The sequence below is a fragment of the Rousettus aegyptiacus genome, unplaced genomic scaffold (genome assembly GCF_014176215.1).
Source record: "Rousettus aegyptiacus isolate mRouAeg1 unplaced genomic scaffold, mRouAeg1.p scaffold_m13_p_1, whole genome shotgun sequence".
NCBI classification, from domain to species: Eukaryota; Metazoa; Chordata; class Mammalia; order Chiroptera; family Pteropodidae; genus Rousettus; species Rousettus aegyptiacus.
This window is the reverse complement of record NW_023416284.1, coordinates 143,479,038-143,498,715: the sequence shown is the minus strand read 5'-3', so window position 1 is coordinate 143,498,715 and position 19,678 is coordinate 143,479,038. Positions and strand designations below refer to the sequence as shown.

Below are 19,678 nucleotides of genomic sequence, written 5' to 3'. Positions count from 1 at the left end.
TGCTGATAATTCAGAAAGGCCTGTGGGGAAAAGGATCTCCTAATGCTTCTTCCCTAAGGCGATAAAGTGAGACTTTGACTTTGCTTAGCTTTGCCCTAAAAAGCCTGAACCAAGGGCAGCTGGCTGACAGGTATAAAAGTGAAATAAAAACACTAATAAGGCCAGTTTATTTTACACTACCTCTTGACGCAGTTAATGTGGGAACCAGCAGGCCAGTCACTAACACTTTCCCTGGGCTTAGTTCATTCAGCACACATCTCACTCATGCTCATGAGGTCAAAATAAGCACAAATCAAGGCCAGGAGGGAAATCCCAGCCAATGGTGCTATCGCCAAGATATGGATCCTGATTTCCACAAAATGGCTCAGATTCCACAAATGGTAAGAGAACTTTATTTTAATGAAAAGGTCTGCTTTTTAAGCTAGCTCCTTCCCGACTACCACTGGAAAGTAGCTTTATCACTAAAAAGCAATCCATTTATTTAAGCGCACTCTTTTTAGGCAATTTTAACTTTTTCCACCTCCGTAACACCACTCTGTATTTTTCACTTTCGGTCTTCTCGTCAAAGACTTTTTTCAGGAGAATCCGCATCACTGTCTCTGTTTCTGCTTCTTTATCTTCTCCAATTAAAAGATCCAAGGTATCTCCCACTTTCACCTGAAAATTCAAAGAAAACTGAGCCTTTATTACATCTTGGGAAATGCATGCCAATACAAACATCCCTGATTCTAGTTTTTACCAGGTGATCATCATCCAAGGGCAGGTGAGAAAAGGTCCTGACACCTTTGTAACAGTCACTTATCCCTAGGGCCTCACTCGGAGGTGCCTCAAACCCCACTGCGCTGGATACCAGCCAGGGTCCTTCCTTCAGACCTAGACAACCGGCAGCTTGTGAATCATCTCTGTCTGGTGTGGCTCAAATATTCACCTCTATTGGGTGAGTTAAGTAAACACCTGAATGGAGGCATTTATTTTGGTAACATGGCAAAAGATAAAGTGGGGCACAGTAATTACTACATGTACTGAGAAGACAATTTCCAGTGTAAGACTTTTCATTGATTTCATCTAGATGAGCTACATAATTGGGCACTAGGCAGTGGATTGGAAATTAGTCACTGTGGAAGTAAAAAAACTGCTTTTCTAGCCTTGGCTAGGCCCAGTGATGCAACATCGGCAAGAACAGAGACAGGAAACAGAGACCAAAGGGATCATTGCCTAAGGGGAGGAGGCTAGGGGGATGGGTGAAAAGGTGGAGTATAGTCAATAATATTGTGATAAGTTTGCATGGTGACAGTTGATTACTAGAATTAGTGGGGCGATCACACTGTAAGGTATAAAAATGTCAAATTATTATACACCTGAAACTAACACAATACTGTATGCCAACTATACTTAAAAAAAAAAAAAAGACAAGACTCAACTAAGAAAGATGGAAAGTCGCTGAGAAAAGCCTCAATTTTGGAAGCTGATTCAGTGGGTTCAAAGGGCTGAGGTCAAATCCATTCTTGAGCTAGTGCAGGGCTTGTCCTGAGGCAGTCATGGCATAGTTGCCAGGGAGCTGACAGCCCACAACCAATATCTACCTGGTCTTGGCAATTCAGGATCCCAGGGGATCTGCCCAGTAACTCAGGAAGAGGCTAAATTGACCCAGATGCCATATGCTTCTTCTACTAGAACACAAGCCAGGGATGACCAGGGGCCATCTCCTACTGCTCATTACCCTTCCGAGGGGAAGAGGGATGAGTGGGCCATGAACTCTAAGGGGGCACACGTGACCACTTAAAAGCCTACTAGAGAGATCCTGTTTAAGAAACATGGTGCCATATGCTGACTTTTATTTTCCAATGAATGCTTTCTGAGGCAGTCATAACTTCACATTCTCGGAATATCTGTACCTCACCACCGAAAGCCCACATCTGTTCTCCCACTCACGCAGGGCCTCCGCAGGCCTAATGCTCAGTCTACAACATGGGACTGCACACCTGCTTGCCACAACACCATTCTGGTCAATCCAGGCAGCCCAGAGTGGCTGGGTATAAAACTTGCAGGGGCTGATTTTAAACCATTTTCTCCTGAGAAGCAGAAAAGCTCACAGCTAGGTACGAGGACTGCTTCTCCCCCTGAGTCTGAAGGATGGACTGACTTGGGCATCATCTGGGGGGTTTGTCCTCCTAAAGTTCTGCTGGGTTCAATGAAAAAAAAAGACCACATGGGTTCAACTGTGTGGACATTTAAGATCAATGTCCAAAAATATAAGGTTTGCTTTACTTTTTTGGTAGAACTTTGTTTCACTAAAATTCATTTTTAATAATATATGAACATGATATAAAATTTATTAAAAAAAGACAGAGAAAAGGTAACCCTTCTTGTGTTCCCTTTCACAGATGTGTGATATCAGCTCCTTAACAGAGGAGCAGGCTAACCTGGACCTGAAGAGAGATCCCTTCAGCAGCTCTAGGGCAGAGAACAGGGAAGGAATGTTTCTCCTCCACCCAACCAATCCCAGGGAGAGGTGATTTTAGGAAGGCTTCAGTCTCCGTACCTGGGCTCCACACACTCTCTGTTCAGTGCACAGTTACCCAGCACCTACAACTCTCTGGGCTCCACCTGGTTTGCAGCTCACAGAAAAGCTTTGTTCAGCTGTGGGCAGCCAGTGTTAGAGCTGCAGCATCAGACAAGCACGACTCTTCAGGGCCAGCAGCCAGGCACAGGCCCCACAGAGCAGGCCATGGAAGGGGAGGTATTCTTTATTCCTGCAAGATGCTGTCCTTCCTAATGCGGGAGACAGCACAGCAGACACAAAGCAAAACTGGCTGGGATTAGGGGCTGTTCCAAATATCTACATTTCAAATCTCCCCTTAGCTGCAGTTACTATGGCTACCAGGCCTCCTAGTAACAAGGCAGCTGAGTGTTAATACTGGCCTTTTCCTTTGCTGACCCTCAGGAGAAATCTGGTAGGCAGCCGAAACAAGAGAATACTGGAGGCAGAATGAAGCATCAGCAATTAGGCTGTAGTTAACAATATCTCAAAGCAGAGGGAGAAAAATAGACTTGTGGTATTTGTAAATGAGGCCCTGGTACAGAGGTATCTTGCACCAAGAACAGGTCTTGCCCTTTGAACATTGCAGCTGGAGAGAAGGGGGCTGGGCTACAGCCACGAAAAAGCAATCAAAGCAATCAAGGGATGAGAAGTCCCTGGAGTGCCTGATACCCTGCAGCTCACGAACAATGACTGAAACCCGACATCTGAACCTGCCAGGTCAGGTGCCATCAAAGGGATCGTGGGCCTTGTGATTCGGCAGCTGAAACAAGTACTGGGGAGTTCTCTCTCCTGTCCCCTTAGCCGCAAGAACCTGTCTGATCCCAGGAGAAAGGACTCTGAAGAAAACCTAAGTGCTCACCCAGGTCCATGGCCAATGGCTCACACCCTCCCATGTCCCAGGGCAACAGGATACAGCTCAGGTCCTCAAATCCCAGGGGTGTTTAGAAATGAGAGAAGCTAAAATAAAAACAACCTCCAAAATTGTGTCTAACTTCCCTGGAACATTTGTTTCCTGGACACTAAGAGATTATGCCTGCCAACACCTCACAGGTCTGTGTCTTCCACACTTTTCAAAGGGTGTCTGTACTAACATTTTTATATTTTATTAACTTTTACTAACATTACTGTTTTTTCCAATTATGAAAGTGATACAGACTCATGAAAAATTCAGAAAATAAAAAGCATGAAGATAATATCCATAATGTCCTACTCGAAAATAAATACTAGAAATATTAATATTTTATTTCTAGATGTATTTAATTTATTTTTACAAAAACACATATAACATACTTTTTAGATATATGATTTCCTGTAACAACACTGGATACTAGAAATACATTTTCTTATAATGCTTAAAAGTGACTTCTTTTCTTAATAGTCATATTGATATGGTCCTGTCAGAAAACATGGAACCTCTTTTTTGATAGCTGTCTTGCACACAGAACAGTGTATCCAGCGGGTGTCGGGGGTAGGGGTGTACTGCTGAACTGACAGAATCACACATTTGCTCAGGCAACAGTAGGCCAAAGAAGTCTCTACATGGATCAAATGTTTATTTTTTAGCCTAATTATTATTACTTCATGGGGGCTAACATTAATAACTTGGAAGTTTAATTAGTAGATTTAACTTCCAATTCTGATAGTGTCTTAAAATTTTTTTAAAAAGGGAAAGGAAGCTTCATTTCAAAGTCATAATGGCGGCAAAAGAGCAAGTGGTTTGTGTGATTGAAGCTGGCTGGTAATTCTCATTAGCGTGACCAGGCCCTAGGGAGACCTCAGAGAGGGTAAGAAAGACAAAAGGACAACCCAAGCAAGAAGCCCAAGGAGAAATTGGGGGGAAAATATCTGGATATCTTAATATCTCACCGTTCTGCTTTTCTTCCATAATTTTTCCCCATTCAGCCTGAGTTCACCTTTATAGAACGCATCTTCCACTTTGCTTTAAAGAAAAAAAAGTCAAAGTGCTTTAAAATAAGAAGTATATTCAAAACAATTATACAAGTGTGAGAAAAACATTTGCCATTAGAGCTTACTCTGACAGTGACCAACCTCACCATAAACTCCATTCTGGGTGCTAGGAAAGTGATAGTCAATTGACTCCATATATATCTAAAAGAGGGAGACCCGAATATATGCTGACCTGCTGCAAATATCTGCTAGCACTATCTGGCAGGTAATCAGTCCTCTGACAGGGCTTTCCCAGAAGGCTCAGCATGTGCATGTCCTTCATTCAGGACAGGGCCCAGGGTCCTTCACCTGACTCCTTGTGCAGCAACTGTCTGCTAGGTGGTAGCTCTTGTGATTCATGACAGACTAGGGGGTGGGCACTCCTTTCCCCTCATACACCTGTTCTGAGAGAAAAGCCAGGCACCACACATATGGTTAGGCCATTAAGAAATCCTTTATTAGTCTGCACTGATGTTGGGGAAACTCCAATCCAGAGGCTGCTGATCTCTCTGAATTTAATCACTGGGGCAACTAGACCAGGGGAGGGTGCAGACAAAAATCAGTGCCCTTTCCTCTTCAGGCTCTGACTCCAGGTGACTGACATTTGGGGTTTGCTTAGTAACAGCAGCAGCAGCTATTACTCTGGGAGAGGAAGAGGCCCCTTTATGAGTTTGCTAGATTTTAGAAGACATTTAACAAATCTGATCAGGGTGCCTGTGGGCTCAGAGTCACCTTTATGAGTCCTTAAGCTTCAAAGATTAAAAAATTAAACTATGCCATTAAATTAGGTCATAAAGGTACAAGTGACATAAGAAAATCTTTCTGAATTTATCATTCATACTATAATTCTTACCTTGCATGCAGTATGCATACAATGATTGCTAAAGGAATGAATGAACAATGAGGGTCACTAGTCTTATATAATTAATCTAGCAGAGAGAGAATGAGACTATTAAAGAAATCTTTAAAGTTACACTTAATATGTACTATCTATGTACTATATATGAACACACATAGTATTTTCAACATCATAACATATGATGAGTACCTACTATGTGCCAGGCACTGCTATAAATGGAGAAATACTCATTTAATCTTACCAACTACCTTGTAGAGTGGGTTCTATTATCCCCATTTAACAGATAAGGAAACTGAAGCCCAGAGAATTTAAGTAACTTGCCCAAGGTCATACACAGAACCAGGATTGAAAGCTCAGTAATCTGGCTGCAGAGCCTGCATTCTCAGCCACCCTGTTGTATCGCTTCCATTGATTCTAAGAGGTATCTCTTCACACTGTGGCATTTGTGAAACCTGGTGTGTTTTATGTTTGCCACACACATCTAACATGGTGATTCCTTTTCCCCCAAAGCTATTATTAGATCAATAGTTTATCTTACAGTCTTACTTTTGAGTTTTAGAATCAAGAAAATATGGCACATAAGGTTCAAGATTTCTTTAATATTCTCATTCTCTTTCTGCTAATGATATATAAGACTAATTACCCTCATGGTCCATTCATTCCTTTAGTAATCATTGTGTGCAGACTGCACGCAGGCAGTCACTTGACTTCTTTGGGAATCAATTTTCTCATCCATAGAATGAAATAATTGAAACAGGTTTTGTATAAGATCCTCTCATATTTATAGTTACCTTTCACCATAATATGGGCTGAGTGACTGACGATACTTCATTAAAATGACAAATAAGAAGACAATGATTTTGTAATAAAATGCACATCATACTTACTTTCTTCCGACATCTAGGCCAGTCTTCAGGATGACATCATACCGAAAAGATTGCACTACTTTTTCCAGGTCTTTATAGTCTTTGACCACACTAGGGTCATCCTTGAGCTCCTCTTCCTGCTCACTCATCTCATTGTGATCACTCTCTTCATCAGAGTCCTCTTCATCTTCGACTTTCTGCAGAGTCTTTTTAGTGGATTTTTTAGAGCTAATATTACTTTTGAGTCTTACAGAAAAGGGAAAAATATATTCTGGAGATATTAAAAGCCCTGGGAGTCTCAGTGAGAAAATGTTATGGAACAGAGTTTTATAATTTGATGCATTTAACTTGGTACTAGAAAAATGTAAGTATCGATTCAAGGAAGCACAGAGTTTGCGTGAAGGTGTCCCTTGCAGCACTCCCCAGAGTCCAATCCAGGTATCCGCCTTTCGTAAAATACTGGAGGGCAATCTGACACTAGTCATAGCCATGGTGCATATAACCTGAAACACAATAATTGTTTTGTTTCATAAGTGCAGTGTCCTGGCATTCTTACAACAGAAAACATACATACCATGAACACTTTATACCTACTACTGTACTTGAGCTCCCCTACAAAAGGCCATATTGGTCTGCATTCTGCATGTACCAAGGGCCATGCACTGTACCATAGTGAACTTCAGGCTGTAATTAACGTGCTTACCTCATAGGGTGGTCATGAGGGTGGAACTAGATAGTAGTTTGTGTGAAAACACTGGTTCTCCTCTTTCTAACCCCCAAATTAGCTTGGATACTGATTGCCACTGAAATACACTAAAATACTTTGCGATGATTTAAAAAAAAAAAAAAATCTCATGGAGAGAAAAACTATTTACTGACATATGTTACATCTTTACAATATTCATTTTGCCAAGGAAGGAAGACCTCAAAACCCAGAGTGAATCTCTAAACTTTATTTCAGCCTCCAACCCCACCAAATCAGAGCTAGGAATGAACAAATTGGACAGATATGCATTTTACCTCCTTTTACATCTTTTTCCCACTGTTTAACAGAGGTGCTGGCTAGCTAGCAGAAAAGGAAAGGGCCTGGAGACCCACAAACTAGGTAATTGTACTGAGGTGCTGACGTGCCAAAGAGTGATGAATTCCTACACTACCTCAAAGGCAGCAGAACCCATCTTATGATGATGGCAGACCTTCCCAAGTACATCAAGTTGATTTTAAGACCATGATTTAGTAATGTGAAAAGGCTTTCCTTTGTGCCAAGGCTATATTTTCAGGCTGATTTGATAACTATTTGCATGATTTTTCCTATTTTCCATTCTTCATAAAGCTAACAGCAAATATCTGTAAGCCCACTCGATAGCACATAGCTAGCTACTTCCAAGTTATATTTAACATTTTAGACCATATTTTTCTTGGCATGAATAAGGCAGTCTACACAGGCTTAATTCTGTATCTCATTGCTCTTAGGACGCCACTGTGAATCTTAAATGAGAAATAAAGCAGCCTCAATTTAAGGACTGTTTTCAACATAACTATAATTTGAAATAATTTTTAAATGCTATGAAATCCATAGAGTACTCTAAAATGGTGACTAGAAACTACTTTAAGCACCTTAAAGAGAAATATTATTTTGTATGGTCTAATATAATACAGAATAATAATCATTCATAGAAAGAACTTTAAATTTTATATAAGCAGGGATAAAGGAGAAAACAGTTTATTTCAGTAGTTTCCATGGATCACTATAATCAAAAGAATTTTTTTTTAAGTTACCTAATGGTGGACTACTTTTTATTTTGCCAAGTAAAGGTATTTTTTTATCTTTTATTTTTATAATCAAAAGAAATTTATTTAAGTTACCTAATGGTGGACCACTTTTTATTTTGCCTAGTAAAGGTATTTTTTTATCTTTTATTTTTTATTTTAGTAATACAGTTTTTTAAGGGAAAGATTTCAATGATTATATATAAATATATTTTCATGGTAGGAAATTTGTAAAAATATGAAGAAAATTAAATCACTCATAATCCACTCTGATAACCACTGTTAACATTTTTGGCATCTATTCTTCACAGTGTAAAATTTTAAGAAAAATAATTCACTCAAAAGCAGAGCCTTTCATACCTTCCTAGCTACCCATAACACACAAGAAAGTTAACCATAGGTGGCCAGAGCTCTCTATCATCAGCTTCAGGAATTCTGTGTTAGGCCTAAATTCCAGAAGCACTAGAATTTATCCAGGTAACGTCAGTTATGGGCCAAGAGAGCCATGGCTGAAATCACCATCTGCTATTGGGCCTAGATCAGAACAGTTTATATAAGATGTTCATCTAATGAAGAAGATCAAGATCAGCAATAATGATGATTTGTCTATTTTTAGGTCAATGTTTTTCAAACTACGGGTCATGAGCCATTATTAAAATTTTTACTTTTTAAGAACTAGAACTGAAGGGTATAAAAAATATTATAGTGCATCACATGTAGTAAGAGTAAATACTGCTTCATGGAATTTTTGTTACAATTACACACATACATATGAATGTAAACATACACATAGTGGGTCATCATGTAAAATGTATTTACTGTGGATCACAATAAAAGAAAGTTTAAAAAACACTGGTCTGACTTCAGCAAATTATTTTTTGCTATCTAGTATAATGCCAAAAACCATATGTATGCCTTGGAGCTCAGGACCTGGCTGCATGTTCCACCCTAATTAACAATACTCCTGAAGCCATGTGTGTCTGCAGAGATGATAAGGACAGCCTCTAAAGGATAACTCAGTGCAGGTCCCTCCCTTTACAGATTAGTACAAGTGAGACTTTAACAAATTGCTAAATCATACAGCTAGTAAGTGATCCAGCCAGGATTCCAATGCCAAGTCTTCTTAACCCTCATTGATTACTATGGGTCTGGTATGTAGGCACTGGTCTACATATTAACTCATTTATTCCTTTCAACAAGATCATCTCAGTTACAGGGTCACACAGATACTAAGTGGATTCAAACCTAGGCTCCTGGGCTCCTAAGTCAAGGCTCTTAACCACCATACTAAACTGGCCACCATTCTTCTGACTCCAAGTCCACTGCTCTTTCTGCTCCATCAACTGAAATACCAGAGTGGAGAGTTTCAGGAGCAGAGGTGTGGGAGGAAATGTCACCCCTATTTAGAAGAAATCTTAAGAGATATCTGGCAGAGAGAAGTCAGTCCTGTCTCAATGTCAGTGCTTGGACTCCTACATTTCCCAACACCCTCCACCCCAAAGTCCTGCCTTTTTACCATCCTATTGTCTCCTGTGAGAAATGCCTGGATATGACAATATCTCTGCATACATCACAAATAGTTATATTTACCTACACTAGGAAACATTTACTAGCACGAAATAACTGTTTAAAATTACATTAACAGAATAAACATAACCAAAAGGCCAAGACAAGCATTACCTCTGTATATATTAGCTACTTACTCCCTCTCTTTCTGTTCTGCTTTACTCTCCAGCAAGCAAACATTGGTAAATGATGGAAGTTTAGATAAAACTGAGAAAACACACTTAATTTTTGCTGGAGATGACCATTTGTAGATGTTAGCAGTGGACAGTGAGGGCCACAGGGGTGGGGTCTGAGAACCCAGGTCCTGCCTCAGAGCTTTGAAACTGGGCAGAGAAGTGGGAGTGCCAGATGAGAGGGCTAATCAGGCCCCAACTCCTCTTCAACCAGAGTAGCAGTGTTGGTGAATACTGGGATTCCTTATATTTCATTTGAAAAAGATTCTACTACTGAAAAAAAAAAAAGTTTCTGTCCTTTTAGCATGGCCTCCCCTCTTCCACGCTCCACACAAGAGCCACCATCCTCCTCTACCCTTCCCTGCCTACATTCATCATGTCCCTTTCCAAACTTATGCTGCACCAGTGCTGTGTATCTTCTGCACTATTCTTATTTTTCAAACTCTATGGGTAGTGACAAGGCAGGAATTGTGCCCCGATCCTTACTCCCACCCCCAATCTGCTCAGCACATACAAAAACCAGTGAATACTTGTAGATTTATTTTTAATGAATGAGCATCTTACCTATTACTACATCCACCTCCACTTCACTCATTTGCCTGTGTATGCCAAGTGGCCAGCTAGGTCTAGGTATATAAAACACAGTCCTTGTCCTCAAAGAACTGCCATTTAAGTGGGATGTGGGCAAGTAAACTGGCTGTCAGAGAATGTTAAGTGAAAGCTGAGGTCCTGTAGAGGCTGGATCCTGCAGAGCCTGGAGCCAAGAGCAGGGATGCCTGAGGCGAGTTCAGATGGCAAAGGTGGTCTGCAACTGAGCTTTGGGGAAACAGCAAGTTACAACAGTAACTTTTTGCTTTCTAATGGACCATTTCCATCAGCATGCTGTTACTTCTCATTCAAAAGCCAACCAACCAATAAACCTTCTCTTAACTCCACTACCCCCAGCCACTACCTTTCTTGCTCCTCTAACAAAATTCCTTAAGAATTGTCTATACACTCACTGCCTCTCAGTTTCTAAATCCAAAAGGTCACTCATTAGTCTCCATCTTATTTGACTTCTCAGGAGCATTCGAAACAGCTAATCACTGTCCTCTTTCCACCTGGCTTCCAGAACACCTCACTCTTGGTTTACCTACTGCATCCACTGCTGCTTCTCAAAACCCCTTGCGGCTTCCTTCTCTTCTCCCTGACATCTTAATGTTAGAGGACACCAGGCTCAGGCTCTGATCCTTTTCTCTTCTACTTTCGCTTCATCCAGCTCAATCTTTCAGTTTTGACAAAAGCATATCAAAACAATGTACATTTTTATGGCTTTAAATAACACCTGTATGTCAACTACTCCCTAATCTGTATCTCCATTCTAGACCTTTCTTCCAAATTTCAGACTTGTATATCTGTGCAGAAAAGGCTTAATATAGCAGACCCTAGACTGTTATCCTTAGAAAGGCCTACTTGCAAGATGGCCCTTGGCTGGTGTCTGAAAACTTGGATTTCAGGGTTCTCATCATTCCTAAAACTGATAGGAATGGCTCACTGTGCCTAAACTGTTTGTGCAGACAATTTTATTTATGCTGAACACCTGCTTTCCTTTTGAGAGTCTGGAAATTTGGTACAATTTGGTAGAGGGGGCCTATGTGGCTAAATCTCAGTAAAAACCCTGGGCCCCGAGTCGCTAATGACCTTTCCTGATGGACATTTCACGTATATTTTCACAATTTGTTGGAGAAATTAAGCATGTCCTGTGTAATTCCACTGGGAGGACTCTTGGTTCGGAAGACTGCTCATGGTTTCCTCCAGACTTTGTCCCATGCATCTATTCCCCTGCTGATGGTGCTTCGTATCCTTTTGCTGTATTAGATCATAGCTGTAACCCATAGCTGGGTCCTGTTTAGTCTTCCTAGTGAATCAATGAACCTGGATGGCCTTGAGGACCTGACACAATATCCAACTGCCTATTAGATATCTCCATTTGAGTACGTAACAGGCACCTCAAAAACTGGTCCAAAAACAAACTCCTGGTATATCCCCGGTCCAAACTTGTTTTATCTGCAGCCTTCCCCACCTCAGTTGATGGTAACTCTACTCTTCTAGTTGAGAACAAAAGCTTCCAGTCATTCTTGACTTTGCCCTTTCCCTCATTACCCATATGCATTATGTCAGAAAATCATGTTGGCTTATCTTCAAAACATGTCCAGTATCCTACCACTTCCACTGTTACTAGATTCAGGCCACCATCATCTGCCACCAGGGTTACTATGGAAGCTCTGTTAGAGGGCTCTCCATAGAATGGTCAGAGTGATTCTTCTAAAAAGTAATTTATACCATGTTGCTCCTTTCCTCAAAACCCTAGAAAAACACTGAGAAAAGCAAAATCTCTACCGTGGCTTACAGACTCTCTGTGGTCTGACCCCTCTACTTCCTCTCTGACCTCATCTCCTGCCTCTCTAACCCTTTGAGCACTCACTCAGCTCCTTCCTGATGTCCTTCCTCATACACAGCAGGCACATTTCTGGATAGAGTCTTATGTTTCGGCTGCACTAGAACATTTTTACCCTAGATATCTGCACAGGTAATTCATCTTCACTTCAGAGATCTACTCATTCCAACTATTTAATAGGCATCTTGCCCTCCCAATCTCCCCTTACCCTGCTTTACTTTCTTCCCCTATAGCAGGGGTCCCCAACTCCTGGGCCAAGGGCCAAGACTGGGCCGTGGCCAGTTAGGAATGGAACTTGGGCTGCACAGCGGAGGGCAAGTGAGGAAAGCTTCAACTGTATTTGCAGCCAGTTCCCAGAGCTAGAATCACCAGCATCACTGCCTTAGCTCCACCACAAACCATCAGGCATTAGCTTCTCATATGGGCACCAGTTCCTGGTGCCAAAAGCTGGGGGCTGCTGCCCTATATGGCATTTATTACTTACTATCATATAATTTACTAATGGGTTTTCTTTCTTTCTTTCTTTCTTTTTTTTTTTTTTGGCCTGTCTTCCCTACTAGAACATAAACTCCACTAGGGTAGGGATCTTCACCTGTATTTTTTATCTCTGTTGATTCCGAGTGCTCAGAATAGTGCCCAGCACATGGTAAGTACTTAATTAAAATGGAATGAAAGATCAGAACTGGAGCATTAGAATGACCCAGAAAAAACAAAGACAAGGTTGGACTGATGAGCAAGCAGCTTGATCTGGAAGGGCCTTGCATATCAAAGTTTGGACTTCACCCAGAGAATATGGGAGTCACAGAAAGATATCAAGTAGGAAAGTGACCCCTCTAGAAATGCATTTTAAAAGTTCCTTGGCGACAGTGTGGACGTGAGCAGTAGGATGATCAATGCAGGAAGCCTGACGGCGGTTTCGGGTAAGATCTTCAGAAGAGATAAAATCTGTGAACTAACCGAAGGCTGTAAGAAGCAACGCTGTCCGTGACTTGCGGAAATCAGTCCGCGTTCCTGAGCCTGTTCACTGCACCATAAGGAGAGCCTGATCTAAGTGACTGCAGGTCTACTGCAACTAAAAATCCTCCCTTCTCCTGGTGACCTGAGGGACGGAGTGACTGCTGAGACAAGGTCGGGTTCCCCTCGCTCCCTCCCCACCCCTACGGGGTGCGCACCTTCCCGGTCCTCAAGGTCAAGGGAAACTGGACACCTGCGTCCTCGAGCTCCCAGTCTGCGTCTGGAACCCGCAGTAGGTGCCAGGCCCAGGGTCGGACAGCCTCGGGCCGGCCACGTTCTCAAAGCCCCGACAGTCCCCGGGTACTGGGGACGTCCGGAGACTGGCCCTGCCCGGGCAGGGCGCGGAAAACTCACGCGGAGGCCTGGCAGAGGCTCAAGAGCGGCAGAGGCGCTTGCCGCGCCCCTATCGCTTAAGTGCGCGCGGTGAAGCAATAGAGAGGGGGCACGAGCCCGGGGCGCGGCACGCCCGTAGGGGCATAGTTACCTGTACGTCAATGCCGCTCCTCCCCCCTCCCTCCCTCCTTCCTTCCCAGCAGCCGCACTGACCTCCGGCCTCCAGGCCCCGCCCTGCTCATGCCCCGCCTTTTCCGTCGGCGCCGGCGCGGCGAGAGCGGGCCGGGCCGGGCGCACGCGCGCGGCGGCGGTGAAGCAGCGACCCCTGCTGGAAGCCGAGCATTGGAGGACTGCGCGGGGAGGGCTGGCCATGGGACACCTCAGCCTCTCGGCCCAGGGCGGAAGCCAACGCTGTCTGGTTCCACGTGGCTGAAGAGAGCTTATGTTACTGCAGTGGGTCTTGGATTCTTTGGGGCCACCAACCCTTTTGAACATCTTTGAGAGTTATACACGTTGTTTCCAGGAAAATGTACACACGTGCTGGAATTTAATGACAATGTAAGGGAAATTCAGAATATCTTTTCAAGAATAAAGCGATTAAAAGATCAACTCAGTCATAATTGTCTAGTTTACTGGTCAGGCAGAAGTGATTAGATGGCATAAAACAAAAAAAGTAAAAAGATGAACCGGAAATGGAAAAATTCCAAGGGAGAACCTATTTCACGAAATTTCATGTTTGTGGATACATGTTCTTGGGGATACATCTTCTGTTCAATTAGAAACAGTCGTTTTTCCCCTTGTTTTCAGAACATCCGCCCTTCCCTTTCCTGTCCTATATACACTTTGATTTTACTGCTTCCTCATTGCTTCATAGAATGGCTACTTCACTGCATTTGTGCAATAAGAAAAAGCAATTACAAATATTTTCAAGTGCTGAAGTACTTTCAAATTTTATATTAATTCAGTTTATCCTTTTGTCATTTTATATAGGCGATAGTTCCATTTACTAGTTTAAATCGTTTGTAAAAGTTTATAGATATCTTGTGAAATATCATTAACAGGTTAATTGGTATTATAAAATGATGATATTGTCATGATTATGGAAGGAGATAAAAGAATACAGTGATATTGGATCATATAGAATCAACTTAGTCACTGGCACTTAAAAAGATGTTTCATTAGATGAATCAAGTTAATTTTTAATTTAAGAATAATAATTAGTATAAAAAACTGCTGTGAGATTAACAAGGTCTTTGTGTGTGTGTATTGTCGATGAGAATAAATGAATCAGAAGCTATTGCCTGAAAATAAATGATAAAAATTGATTCGAAGGTCTTAGAATTTGCAAACAAGAAATACAACTAGGCCATACCCAGAGTGTTCTGAAGAAGAAAGAAAAGTAAAGAGTTCTTATAGTAAAAAGTACATTCTTGAAAAGAATCAGTTCTGCATTCTTAGCTCCTAGATTGGTCTGTGATGGTAATCCTCTAGATCAGTGGTTCTCAACCTTTTTGGCAATAGAGACTGGTGCTCCTATGAGAATCTAATCCCTGATGATCTGAGGTGGAGCTGAGGTGATGATGCTAGTGCTGGAAAGTGGCTACAAATCCAGATGAAGCTTTGCTCCCTCCTCTGCTTCTCACCTCCTGCTGTGCAGCCCAGTTCCTAGCTGGCTAGGGATACTGGTCTGTGGCCCAGAGTTGGGGACTGCCGCTCTAGATGATCGGTGGTCTGGTAGTTATTAATGTCAGGTGGTTTGGATAATGGATGTCAGGTGGTCTGGATACATGAACTTTCTTTCCTTAGTCCTGCAGGGGATAATCAGAGGGTTATCTGGAAGTTTGATGTATATCCAGGCATTAACTCAGGACTGGAAAGTTCAAAAGTTTAAGTTTCCAGGTTAGTTAAAACAAGAATAGAATTATTCTTCATACCCCAACCTACTAGATTTTAGTAATTTAGCAGCTTGGATATAGTGACTCCACTATATTTCTTCAATCTATTCCTCTGTATACACATACTTATGATTTTTAATTTTGTTTTTTCACAGAAACCACCCATTCCTTTTCCTCCTTAGACAGAATGCCTGCTATAGCGTATTATGAAGACTGTAGTTTTCACATGTTTAGACTACCTAGTGGACTAGGTTTCCATTTCAGTCAACAGGACTATACAGTTTTGGACCACAGAACATAGAACAGGGTTTGGAGCTGAGCATACAACTCTGGGCTTTAGCTTTTAATTTAGCTCAAATACTTGATCATACACACAAAGAGATGAGTAAATCAGGGCAGTGCTTTTGTTTGGGGCCTGTAGATGAGTTTGATTATAATGCAGGAGGAGTGGCCTCACTTTCAATACTCTGAAACTTGTTATTCGTTAGATTTTATTTTCTTATATATATTTTTACAATTTACTTACTACTTATCTGTTTGCTTGTTTGTTTGTTTGTTTAAGTGGAGAAAATTTACTTGGAGAAGAGAATTCCCTTCTATTGCCTCATCTTACTTATCCCAAAATTCGAGTTTAGCTAATCAACAAAGATTTTTTTTTAAGCCTTCACTCTGCACCCCCTTCACTCTCACCTCAAGGAGCTTACTCTTTAGATTTTCCTTTCCTGAATTTTTCTCACTCTTTCATATTGTTCCTGCTAGCACACAAGCAAAACAAACATGTAACAAATTCTAGTTATCTTAGATATATCTAAGATGTATATGAGATATTCATTAATTTTAAAAATTTAATAGAAATAATGTAGTAATACTTTTTTCACTCTATTTTTGGGGTTCATTTCGTGTTTATACATACATTTTGGCTCTTTTATGCAATTTATATATAAATTATGTTTAGTTTGTTTTCAGTTTCATTCCTAAGAACAACTATGTTCTTTCAAACATCGCAGCAATGGGCACTTCTGGGGGTATCACTGTGTGAAAGTTTCTCTAATGCGTTTGCTTAGAATAGAAATCTCTGGGTCCTAGAGCAAGTGTAACTGAAACTCCACCGTTTTTTTCTTGAGTCCATCTGCTTGTGCGCACTGGCCCAAAGAAATGCAGGAGCAGGAGTTTGCAGTATAGAAAGAAAAAAAGTAGTTTAATGTGCGAATTGGCCAATTCGGAGACAAAGAGCTTGCACTCTTTAAAAAAAAAAACAACCCAATTCCCCTGAGATGATGTATAGGTTACAGATTATTGGGTTAGGGGTTCGTGTTAATGCTGGGAGCTGATCGATCGGAAGCAAGGTGAGAGTAATAATTTCTACAAGTCTTGAGGACAGTTCTGAGGTCTTCTCCAGGGTCCCCGTGTCCATTCTTATGGGAAAGTAGCCAGGGATTTTTTCTACCTTAGGGCTCAGGGGCTGATACATAACTTAGGTAAAAGTGTTATCTTTAGCAGGCCAGAGGTCCCATGTGACCATTAATCAGGTCCAGGCTACAGTCTGCTGATTATCTGGGGGAAAGGCTAGGTCTCTGTGGAGCAAAGGGGCGGGGACAGGGAGGGGAGAGAGAAAAAGAGAGAGATGATTTCTAGAGCTAAGATTTAAAACCAAATTTAATTAAAGTCATAGGGACCCTCAGTCTCACAAGTATGTTTTTCTTCAATTTTTCTAAAAATGGCCTAATTATACTAATTTACAGTTGCACAAGCTCATAACAGTCATATTTTTTCCCATTCTTCCTAATAGTTCATGTTATCAGATTTTTAAATATTGCCAATCTCATAGATAGAAAATGGTACCTTGTTTTTAATTTGTAAACTTTTCCTAATTGGTAGTGAGAATGGAAATCTTTTTTATATTCAGATTTTCTCTTCTTTAATTTGCCAGTTCATATGCTTTGCCCACTTTTCATGCAAATTGTTTTTTCTACTTATTTGCTCTTCCCACTGAAGGTCAATACCAGTACCACTATGTATGGACATGCATAACTCTGGGAACTCACTGCGCACTCATCTGAAGCATCACTCACATCAACTGCAATGGAAATGGCATTGACGAATTTGTGCAGTACAGTGACCCTAGTATCCATGCTTCTGATTTGGGTTTGATTCCTTTGCTTTCTTAAAAATCATTTTTAAAAATCACATATATGTGTTTCCTTACACAATATATTGATGAGTTCTGTTCTTAAAATTTACATGAATGGTGTCGTACTATATGTCACACATCTGATGACTATATATCATCAACATACTTCATGTTTATGACTCGTGCTTTCATTCAACATTAGGTTTCTGAAATATACCAATTTGTTGCTGGAAGCTGTCGTTCATTTATTTCTTTTACTGCTAATAACATTTCAAAGTGCGAGTATACCATAATCTATTTTTTATTCTTTGTCGATGGACTATGGCTTCTTTTTAGTTTTTTTTTTTTTTAATTTTGTTTTTCCTGTAATGAAAAGTGCACACCCATGAAGAGGCTTTTAAATATATTCTGGTATTCATGTGCCAGAATTTCTGAGAAGGTATCAATTTAGCAGTGGAATTTTGAGAATGCCTATGTCCAATTTTTATATATAAGCCAAATTATTTTCCAAAATGATTATGCCAAAGATTATCTAAGAAGTGCGTGAGAGTTTCCTTTGGTTTGTATCCTTGCTAATAAGTACAACTTACATTGTCACACTTCTAAATATTTATCAATCTAGTGAAATGGAATCTCATTTTTCTTTTAAGTATCTTTTTATTTATTAGCATTTTTGTTTTTTCTTTATTTGTTTTGCCCAACTTCCTCTTATTTTTATTTTTCCTATTGGACTACATAGTGGGCCGAGTTGTGTCCCTCCAAAAGATATGTGCAAGTCCAAACCCCAGTCCCTCTGAAAGAGACCTTCTTTGGAAACAGGGTCTTCACAGATATTATCGAGTTAAGATGAGGTCATACTGGTTTAAGGTGGGTCCTGGATTCAATAATGGGTGTCTTTGTAAGAAAACAAGAGGGAAATTTGAATATCGAGACACAGAGCACACATACACGGTAGAAGGTCAGGTGATGATGGAGGCAGAGATTGAAGTGACACAACTACAATCCAAACAATATCAAGGATTGCTGGCAATCTCCAGGAGCTGGGAGGGAGGCCTGGAACAGACTCTCTCAGAGTATCTGTCAGGAACTGACTCTGTGACACCTTGATTTCAGACCTCTGGCCTCCTGAACTGGGAGGGAATAAGCTGTTATTTTAAATCTCAATTTGTGGTAATTTGTTACTATAGCCCTAGGAAACTAAAACAGGCAGTTTCTCCTTTTCTTCTAAATTTGTAAGAATACATTACATATTCTGTGTTACAATTCTAAGTTGATTATGTTACAAATATCTATTTCCAGTTTATGGCTTTTATTTTTTTAATGGTATATTTTGATAAACAAAACTTCTTATTTTTAATGTAGTTGTAGGAGAGGGAAAAAACCTTTTACTTTATGTTCTTCGGTTCAGTATCTGGGGTCCTGCAAATTAAATTGACAAAACACAGATTAACAGAGAAAGAACCCCAGATTTGCAAACATGTGGGAGAACTTAATGATGAGTAACAAAGGGATGGTTAGAATTTTGGGCTTATATACAATCTTAACAAAGGGCAATAAATTGTGGAGAAGCAACAAGACAAAGAAAAAGATATTTTTGCTTCTAGGGGTGGTAAGAGTTGAGAAGGTAAATATATGGGGAAAACCAATGAAAGATAAGCATTATTTTAGTAAGGACTGTTGTGCAGAGTCACTCTTGTGCAGTCTTTTAGGTAATGAATATCTCTTATAGTTTTCCTTTTCCTGGAATGAGAAAGAGGAAGGGGAACATCTTTACAAGGGGAAATTTATACCCTGCCTTTAGGCAGAAAGGGGGAGGACAGAGACTTTTTCCTGCATCTATCGGTTCTCAATTACCTTCAGCTCAAAATTACCCTTTTAAGGGACCGAGTTTCCAGAGCCCTGAAGACAAAGGGTAACACCCCAAATTATGGACTCATTTTCCACTCCACTTTCATTGGTTGAGCAGCTGCCAAAAACAAAGGCCGCATCTCCTGATACCTGGCAAACAAATGCAGTATTGCCTCATGAATTGATTGCTTCCATGAGGTGCCCAAAAGTGTATTTGGGGAGAAGCTTCAAGAACAAGTTGAAGAGCAGATATCCTTCTAGGAAAACGGAGAGATTCCACGAAAGAATCTGGAGGCC

At 40.8% G+C, this 19,678-nt stretch overlaps 1 protein-coding gene across 3 annotated transcripts; it reads right to left on the bottom strand.

Moving 5' to 3' along the window:
- Positions 1–364: 364 nt before the first annotated feature.
- Positions 365–13,684, bottom strand: MTRES1 (mitochondrial transcription rescue factor 1). Of its 3 annotated transcripts, none has more exons than XM_016155759.2 (4): positions 13,659–13,684; positions 6,236–6,717; positions 4,409–4,481; positions 365–657 (listed from the first exon to the last, which is right to left on the bottom strand). In XM_016155759.2, exons 2-4 carry the CDS (start codon positions 6,703–6,705, stop codon positions 478–480), a joined length of 723 nt encoding a protein of 240 aa, XP_016011245.2. In that variant the 5' UTR covers positions 6,706–6,717; positions 13,659–13,684; the 3' UTR covers positions 365–477. The 3 variants fall into 3 exon arrangements, with proteins under 3 accessions (XP_016011245.2, XP_016011244.2, XP_036076422.1); XM_016155758.2 differs by lacking the exon at positions 13,659–13,684 and adding an exon at positions 13,333–13,646; XM_036220529.1 differs by lacking the exon at positions 13,659–13,684 and adding an exon at positions 13,118–13,313.
- Positions 13,685–19,678: the final 5,994 nt, after the last annotated feature.